The sequence below is a fragment of the Pinus tabuliformis genome, chromosome 1_1 (assembly GCF_031772625.1).
Source record: "Pinus tabuliformis cultivar Carrire ecotype Pingquan chromosome 1_1, CPIR1, whole genome shotgun sequence".
Taxonomy (NCBI): domain Eukaryota; kingdom Viridiplantae; phylum Streptophyta; class Pinopsida; order Pinales; family Pinaceae; genus Pinus; species Pinus tabuliformis.
In genome coordinates, this window is record NC_142297.1 from 622,431,210 (window position 1) to 622,441,038 (window position 9,829).

General features: G+C 42.7%; 1 protein-coding gene across 1 annotated transcript; it reads left to right on the top strand.

The window, feature by feature from the left end:
- Positions 1-741: 741 nt before the first annotated feature.
- Positions 742-1,554, top strand: LOC149214857 (uncharacterized). Its single transcript, XM_089389526.1, has one exon. It carries the CDS (start codon positions 742-744, stop codon positions 1,552-1,554), a length of 813 nt encoding a protein of 270 aa, XP_089245652.1.
- Positions 1,555-9,829: the final 8,275 nt, after the last annotated feature.

The window sequence follows — 9,829 nt, forward strand, 5'->3', positions numbered from 1 at the left end:
CTGAAAGATTTATAACTTATGTCTCTATCTTTAAATTATTAAATATTTACTATAATTATAAATGACATTCAACATATACATAAAAATATTAATCCAAGCTATTAATAAATAGATATAAATATTTATTTTAGAACCACCTAATTTATCCCACCGAAAAAATTGTAAGTTATGTCTCTACCACTCAAAGATTTATAACTTATGTCTCTATTTTTAAATTATTAAATATTTACTATAATTATAAATGACATTCAATATATACATAAAAGTTGGATAATCCTAAATATGAACAAAAATATTTACCATTGAAGATTAGGGTATAATTATAAATGGCATTCAATAGATACATAAAAATATTTATCCTAGAATTAGATAATGGTAAATATGAACAAAAATATTTACCATTGAAGATTAGGGTTTACATAGTGAATTGATCACATTTTCAAAGAAATTTAACATAAAATTGCTAACCAATCTGGATTGCGGGTGTAGTTTATTTAGCAAAAGCAAAGGGTAATCAAGATTACAGGAATATAAACAATTTTATTCAAACCTAAAGATCTAAGGAAGAGGAGATATGCAAAAAAAAACCTAATGGCGGCAAGGCGGTGAAACCCTTGGGGCAGCGCAAAGGAAGGGCCAGAAGGCCGTCAGCAACCCGAACCAGCAGAAATTGGCAGAGAACCAGGCAACAACGGTATGATAGAAGATGTCAGGAGGGGAGAGCTCCCCTCCTATCGAGATATGGTGGCAGGAGAGGGACAGAGTAGCCAAGAGATAGAGGAACGGAAGAGTGCAGGACCAGTGCTAGGAACTTCCTGGCAAACAGGCCGCAGAGGAAAGTGCCTGCCATGTGCAGCGGAGAGACCCAGATTCGTGATTCCAGCGAATAAATTGGAAAAGTACAGAAGCTATATGAGGGATCATGCCCTTATCTGCAAGTTCGTAGGAGTCTGGCCGTCGGAAAGAGATCTTCCCAAGTGGATCCAGCAAAAATGGCAGCCCCAAGGCCACATCGAGCTCAAGCTGGAAGCGAAAGGCTTCTTCACAGTAATCTTCTTTAACCTACAAGATAAGGAAAAGGTATTTGAAAATGGCTCGTATTTCTATTACAATGCCGATTTGTTCATGTGTTTTTGGGAAGAATGCTACAACCCTGATAAAGAAACCTTTCTAGCTGTGCCTGTCTGGGTTCGCTTATTCGGGCTCCCCATAGACTTCTGGGACCTGAAAATCTTGGAGGGGATAGGAAACTCAATAGGCAGTTTCGTGAAAATAGCAGAAACCATGAAGAAAGGAAGATACACCTCGTATGCTAGGATCTGTGTTTATATGAACCTAGCAAACCCCATCCCAGACACAATAGAACTTGAATATCATGAAGATGTTTCGCAGCAGAACATAGACTATGAACACATCCCGTTTAGGTGCCGTAGGTGCCATTTCCATGGACATCTGGCAAAGGAATGCCTGATAACACGAGAGGAAGAAGAAAGTAGAATCCCCCTGCAAAAAAAAAGAGAGAGCCAACAGATCAGGAGGAATACTAAGAGGTGAAAAACAAAAGGAAAGTAAACAAGGAAACCCCCCAGAAAGGAAGGAAGGAAAAACAATCAGCCCCAGAGAAACCAAACAGCTTTGCAGTTCTGTAGGTAGAGGATGAAGAGGAAGACCAACCCATGGAAAATCAAGAGGATAAGGGGTCAAACAGTAGTGAGAGTAGCGAAAGAAACCACTCAAAAAGGAAAGCCCTGAGCGAGCCAACAGAGAAAGGTAAGGAACAAGAAGAACAAGCCGAACATATGGAGACAGACCAAGAGAACATCAAAGAAGAACTAAGTCAAGAGGAAGTAGTCTTAAGAAAAATTCGGAACGAATGGAAGAACCTGGATGAGAGGTTTATTCCGGAAGAACAAAAGAGGTTGTATGCGGAAACCTTCCAGCAATATAAAGCAAAACTTGGAAAAGGCAAAGCCTCACCAAAAGAACTCCAAGAGACCCAACAGGAAAGCAGACCTGATCAGCAAGGACAAGGTAAAGGGGGGGAAAAAAGAGGAAGAAAAAACCTTAAGGACTCTATCCAAATCATGGGAGAAATGTTAGTCAATACAGGGAGAGTGGTCCTCCTATCAGCGGTATTCCAAAACCTATCCCAAGTTAACCAATGATTTTGACATCTTGGAATATTAAAGGCTTAAACAGCAAAGGAAAACAGAGACATCTGGTGGCAAGACTGAAGAAGGACAAAGCTCAAATTATGCTTATCCAAGAAACTAAAATCTCAGGCCAGAAGACGGAGGAAATTCTTAATAAAATAAAACTGAGATATGAACATGTAACTATAGATGCCAAAGGGAGTGCAAGAGGGATAGCAATTATTTGGAATCCAGCAGAAGTCCTAACCGACAGGTGGACAGGAATGCCAAGAATCCTGACAAGGAGATTCAGGCTCATAGGGCAAAGTGAATGGGTGGCAATCTCGGCTATCTACGGGCCCCATACCCATGCTGATAGAGGTCTATTTCTCAATCAATTGGCAAAGCTCAAAATATGCACCAGGAGCAGAGATGGATCCTGGTAGGCAACTTTAACTTAATCACTTCTAGAGACGAGAAAAAAGGTGGAATAAGCATAGAAGACCTGGAGATGGAAAGATTCAAATACGTTCAAACAGAATTAAGGGCGGTTGATATCCCAACTATAAACGGGAAATTCACCTGGAATAACAGAAGAGGTGGGACCAAACAAATTGCATCAATATTGGACAGATTTTTAATCTCAGAGCACATAATTGGGCTGGACATCTTCTACGAAGCCTCTATCCTACCCTCAATAGGGTCTGACCATTGGCCAATAAAGCTCGAAATAGCCTTGAACAATCCGAATAAAAAGAGGCCCTTCCAGTTCAAGTCCTTCTGGCTTAGAGCTCCTGATTTCCTAGACAAAGTAAGGAGCTGGTGGCAGGATAGCAAGAGTGGAAAGGAAGGCCGCAGCAAAATGCACTCTTTTTAGCTCAGACTCAAAGAAATCAAGAGCAAAATCAAGAAGTGGAACAGGGAAGAATTCGACAATATTCAGCAGGAGCAAGGCAAACTCCAGTCCAGATTGGAAAGAATACAGCAGCAAATCATCTCGGAAGGTCAAAATGAAGAGCTGGCTGAGGAGGAAGGCAGGGTAATCACTCAAATGGAAGAAAGGCGAAAGCAGGAGGAAATTCTGTGGAAGCATAAATCTCGAGTCCAATGGTTAAAGGAGGGGGAAAAACTCAAAATTCTTCCATAAAGCAATGCTAAGTCATCGCCGGCACAACAGAATCTTCTCCTTGAAAAATAGTCAGGGAAACAGAGTGACGCAGTAGACAGAAATAGAACAACTCTTGGTGGAACACTTCAAAGGCATTCTCACTGAACCAAATGTCAACAGATCTGAGGACATAGACAAGGTTTGCCATCATATCCCTAAGAAAGTTTCCAGAGATCAAAATCTGGCTCTGCTCAGGGTAATCACCAAGGAAGAACTTGAAGAGGTAGTTAACAAAATGCCGAAAATTAAGGCCCCGGGTCCTGATGGCTTCACCATTGAGTTTTACTAGGCGGCCTAGAGTTTTATGGGGAATGACCTGCTAGACATAGTGGAGGAATCCAGGTGTTCAAAGCGCATGCACCAGGGCCTGAATGCCACTTTCCTGGCTCTAATCCCAAAGAATGGCTGCTCGGAGGAACCGCAGGGTTTCAAGCCCATCTCCCTATGTAATGTTGTTTACAAAATTTTAGCAACAGTCATGGTAAACAGGCTAAAGCCAATCCTACCGGATCTCATTACTCCAGAGCAAACAGGCTTTGTCAAAGGGCGGCAGATCACAGATGGCATCATAGTGGCCCAGGAAGTGATTCACTCCTCGAAAAACTCCCGCACCCCAGGTATGCTTATCAAACTTGATTTGGCTAAGGCGTTTGACCACCTTAGCTGGGGATATCTGGAAAGCATTCTTAAAGGCTATGGATTTGACCAAAGATGGATAAACTGGATCTTATCCATGGTTGGTACTCCCGTGATGTCAATTCTGTTAAATGGCACCCCCTCCGAAGCCTTCACTCCCTCCCACGGGCTCAGGCAGGGAGATCCCCTGTCTCCTTTTCTCTTCATCCTAGCTGTGGAAGGCCTGGGTCGGTTGGTTAAGGCTCAAGTCTCCAGGGATCAGCTAAAGGGACTTCAAATTTGCGGGAATGATATACCGGTTCCGCACCAGCAATTCGTAGACGATGTGATGCTATATGGTCAAGCCACACTGAAAGAGGCCCAAGGAGTCATCAAAACTTTATCTGAATTCAGCAAAGCTTCTGGGATGAAGATTAATAAGGACAAATCGAAAGTGTTTTTTTTCAACACCCCGCAGGCTGCCCAAAGATTCTTAGCGCACACTCTGGGCTTCAACATCGAAACCTTCCTGTCAAAATACCTGGCATTATGTTGCATGAGCATCAATAAAGGACGGCCAACTGGGAAATTCTAATCAAAAAAATCTGAAATAAGATGGAAAATTGGACCTTTCGCTCGTTGAATGCCCCAAGCCGGCTAATCCTTCTGAAAGCTATTCTCCAGGCTATGCCAATTTACCAAATCTTGTGCCAAGCTATCCCAAAGATAGCAAGCTAAAAGATGGTCGCTATGTTCAAGAAATTCCTCTGGCAGGGCACCACCAAGTCCAGAAAGTGGGCCTTAATTTCATGGGAGTGGCTAAGTCGGCTCCCCAAAGAAGGCGGTTTAGGGCTTCGATACCCCTTCGTCCTCAACCAGGTCATGGGTGCTGTTAGAGTCGGTCCTTACAGCCCTCCGTCAGAGATCTTTTTGCTTTTGCATATCATTTTTAGGTGTCTTGCTTGTTCCACTTCGTTGCATTCCGCTAGGGGCATGCCATTGACTGACGAGGGGGTCTGGTTGTTTTGTGTTTCCTCATGTTTGTCCCTGCAGGGTTAATGAAAAACAAATTTTCTCAAAAATCACTGAAGTCCATAATCATGTATTCATTGTCATAAAAGTGTCCTAGAGTCTAGGGTTGTCAGTCCTTTGCATATACATAAAACAAGCCTGTAGGCCATGAGGTTGATGTCAAAAGACTCTTATTTAATAATTTTTCCATAGAGCATTTTAAAACTTTTTTAGTCCAAAACTTTGTTTTGGAACTAAAAATTGTTATTGTAAATAACTGTATTTATGTCATTTCAAAGGTTTCAGAGCAAGTCTCTGATCTTCTCCAAAGCCAAATGCCATATCCCTACAAAAATCAACAAAATGATCAGTCCATACCTCAGAAAAGCATGAGAGAATCAAAAAGCAGTGTTGTATTAAAGACCAAAATTGAAAAGTGCCAAACCTTACAAAGTGGGTTTTTGAAATCAATTTAAATCAAATGAGATATTTTGTTTACTTATAAAAAGGGAAAACAAGTCCATTTGCACACAAATTCCCAAAGCAACATCGTGTCTAAGCGTTTGAAGGCCAAAACCGCGAGTTACATACCTGTGGACAGTTTTGGAGGGTGCGCTACGCGTTGGAGGTGTGCGCTACGCACCGGGCAGTGCGCTACGCATTGGGTTAGCGCGGCCAGTGTAAAAATACACGGGCGCTACGCATCAGGTTGTGCGCTACGCACTGGGATAGTGCGCTACGCACTCAGTTCAGCACAAAATTTCTTTATATTCATGCACCCATATCGTGTCTAATTGCCTCCAAATCTGCAAGTAGGTGTTCTATGACCGATTCAATCAATTTGATATTGTTTATAGTGTGTTTGAAGAGAGGTGTGATGTGTTGAGTGTAAAAAACAAATGAAACCCTAGGCCTCACCAAATCTTCCTTAAGGGTGTTTATGGATGATGGGTGAAGATTTTTCTGCTCTCCCTTGGTGGAACATAGCCTCATACCCATTTGTAAGCTTTGAGCCAACAACGCTTCATATTTTGGTCCATTTGTCAAACTGTCCTTATGACTGTTTTATGCCCAATACACCAAAACAGAATGTCCATTATGGCATAAGTCTTATGATGTTTCGGTTGGTTTTTTAGCATGCATTGAAATTGTGATTTCACCACAGCTACAACATACATCCTACATATTGCAGACCTCCTATATATTGCAGTCATTGTGTTTTCAAAGCCATGTCAGACACAGATTCAGTTTATGAGCAGGAGAATGACAGTGATTCCACAATAGAGGGCAATGTGCCTCGGAGGTCTTGCAGAGGTGGCAAGGGTGGAAAGCATCTCAGAGAAGAGCCCACTTCTTTAGCTCAATTGCAGGCCTGCCCGCTTGCAATGGATTGTTTTTGCCACCAGTCATGCTATCACTATTGTGAGCTAATTCACAAATTCACCATCATCGTGAATTAGCTCGCTTGTTTATTCTACATTTACATGATGGTCATGTAAACCTTGCTGGAGTTAATTTCATTCTGTCGCCAGAGACTATTGCAGAGGCCACCGGGATACCAATTATTGGAGAGCAATGGAATAAACGTCAACAACTAGAGAAATCCTATTATGAGCCATACATCAAACCTGGGTATATGAGGCACTTGAGCAGAGTTTTTCTTTTCCAGTACCTGAATGATCAGTTTGCACCCTTGATGAAGCTCATCATTCGGTACTTCAGTTGTGAGGGAAGATTCTCCCGTCTTTATGCGTACCATGTCTGTTTGTTGATGCATTTTACAAGGGTACGTCTGATGAACATTCCATACTTCATGTTTCGCAACATAGAGAGGATGGTTGTATTAGTACAAAGGAAGACCCCAGCACAGCAGCACAGGAGTATTTATCATTATGCGCTGATCAAGATCGTAGTGGTTCATCAGTTGGCACAGCAAGGTATTACTTGGGAGGATTTCATTTATTGCGACTTTTTCACAGTGCCACAGTCACCTCCCGAGATTGTTTGTGATGAGGGAGGGCCTTCACATCAGTTTGACATTCCTGAGACTGAACATGTCAGCGCTAGAGCATGTGTGACATATCAGCGAGGCCACAGGGCCTTATTTGCAGCTACACGGCGAGTATTATCTCCACATAGTGTGGAAGGGGTCTCGCCTTCTTCTTCAGTACAGGTACAGGTTCAGGACAGAGGCAAGGAGCCAATTTACGAGGAGGGCCATTCCGGTGGTCATGATATTGATGTTGCATTGAGTGATGTGGATAGGAGCTCTCCTAGCTCGAAACAAAAGACCGAGATTGATAGATTGAATGAGAAGTTGCTGAAGGCAGAATGTCGGATCAAATACTTGGAGCAGTGCAATAAACAGTTAGAGGATGAGCACACACTTATAGAGCTGCAACGAATCCGTGAAGACCGTAGGTTGGCCCGTAAAAGACCGGGTGATTTGACACCTGTTGCGCGGCAATTTTTGCTTGAGAAGGTCAACCGACATTTGGAGGGGTTGTTGGCGAAGGCCAATAGAGACAAATACTTGCTTCGTCACATGAAGAATCATTACTGGGCTCGCATGCATGTTTGCAAAGCAAAAATGAAGATTTTGCAAAGGAGGTTGAGCAAAGCACTAAAACGGCGAAAGAGGCTAAATCCGCTTCGAGTTTTGGCCGAGGCTTCACTGGCTGAGCATGACACATGATGGAGGGTCTTCGCTCCGAATTTGAGCAAATTCGGAGAAAATTTTGTCATTTTGAAATTTTTGGTCTCAAAAAACAGTTTTTTCCGCTCAATGGGTAGCGCACCCGCGCGCTCGCTTTTGATTGGGGCACTTGCTGGAGAAAAACCTTATATTTTTGGGTTTGTCATGATGAAATATGCATGCTCAGTTATTGCCAAGACATTTCATCAAATTCTGGATGATCAAAAGGCCTAAAAACACCATGAAAACCACCTTGCTGCCACCTTTTGCAACAGTAGGAAGTACTTCTGGGAGAATGCAGTTTTTTTTTTTGTGGGGGGGGGGGTAGTTGGGGCAAATGAGCTCCAAATTGGAAAATTCTACTTGGGTTGGAAAGTAGACATCTAGGGCTTTCCAACGAGCTATCATGAGCTCAATTTGGATGTCACGAAGTGCCCCAAAAACAGACTGAAAGGTGCGCTACGCATTGGGATTTTTGGTCCAGTTTTCATCCTCCAGCTCAGGAATTCGGCCAGTTTTCACCAGTTTCACTCCTTGATGTAATTTTTGACCCAACATGATGTAATTTGATGTAGGTAAGGTAACATGGAACTTATCTACCTTCTTCTAGATGATTCATTCACAAATTAGCAAGCAATTAATGTAATGAATCAGTTTCCTTCTTTTTAGAGGCAGGTTGTTTTGGTCACCTAGATTCCTGCTCCATGTTTAGAATTTGTTGAAACTGCTCTTAGAAGGAGGAGCTCGACCCCTAGAGGTTAGGGAATGAGGTTAGCTTGGTCTATATATGTAAATTTTCATTCAGTAGCACAGGTTGGACTCTTGGGAAGATTTTGGACACTATTGTACATATTTTTCATATTTTGGCTAAGGAAAGATCAGAGATTTTGCAGCACCTGTTGGGATCCTTGTGGCTTTGTGTGTTGATGGTGTGTTTCTTTCTGTAATTGTAAGTTGTTAATGTGTATCATTTTCCTTCTTTCATCTTCTGCAATTGAACAAATGAAGTGTTAAGGTAGAATCCATAGATTGTTATGCTCTGCCTTTAAGTTTGTTTGATTTTCCATGTTTTCGTCAGTTTGAAGAGGATCCATATTCTCTTTTGCCCTCTTCAACTCCTTGTCATTCTGATCCGTCCATACACCTGATCAAAGGCATCAAGACTATTGCCTACCTCGCCCCAACTCGATCTCTGCAAAAATCTGACCTCAATCCCCGCACCCAAAATTGGTTTTCCCATTTCTCCAACAAAAAACTCAAAAATCTAAAACAAACTTTCCTATCTCTTTACTAGCCTAAAATCAGTATTCCTTATTGGTCATCTCAGTCCCTTTTGAAAACCTTTTACCGAGATAGACCCGGAGAGAGCCCTCTCCTGTCCTCGTAGGGCTAGCTACGAGGCTGAGCTTGGTTTGATGTGGCCTCGAGTTTTTCCTTCCTCAGCCTGAGGCGGATTTGAGCGCTAACAGGTGCAAAGCTCTGGTGGAGCTGGACTCAGGGCGGCCCTGACCTGTGGAAGGTGATATGGGAAAGAAAATACGATGCGGCAGGGGAACCCGAAGGAAGACTGAGAAGTGAGACGGAGATTAGAGGTTCAACAATCTGGAACCTGGCGAGGGGCAACAAAGACCTGATAAGGAATCACAACTTTTGGGAAATATGAGTAGGGGACAAGGCCAGGTTCTGGGAGGAATCATGGTAGCAACGCAAAAGACTCATCCATAAGGACAACCTTCACGACATCCATGCTTTCACGTCCCAGGCTGAGGCAACAACCGTCGGAAATTTCTGGAAATCAGACGAAGAAGGGTAGGCGCAATTGGAAACAGAAAGAGGATTGGGAAGGGGCCCTAGAAACTGACAGATGGAACGAGTATTACACAAAGATGGCATCTCGTAAAGTAGCAAGGAAAACAGGGTCCGACATTCTTAGATGAGGTAAACGAATTCAAGGTAATTTCTCAATAGCAAAAGCCTACTACCAAAAAGTCAATCAAAATCAACAGCTGGAAACCAAACAATGGAAAAATCTACGAAAAAATCAAACATTGGCCGAAAGTTTCATTCTTTGTTTGGACTTTACTGCACGGCAGAGCAATTACCTGGGACCAGATGCAAAGGAAGGGGCGCCAAGGTCCATCCCGCTGCACACTCTGCAATTCCCAAGAGGAGACTATGGAACATCTAATGAACCGATGCACAGTCAGC

Excerpts from the sequence above, each read along its gene's own strand:
- LOC149214857 (XM_089389526.1), top strand. The coding sequence starts at position 742 with ATGGTGGCAGGAGAGGGACAGAGTAGCCAAGAGATAGAGGAACGGAAG.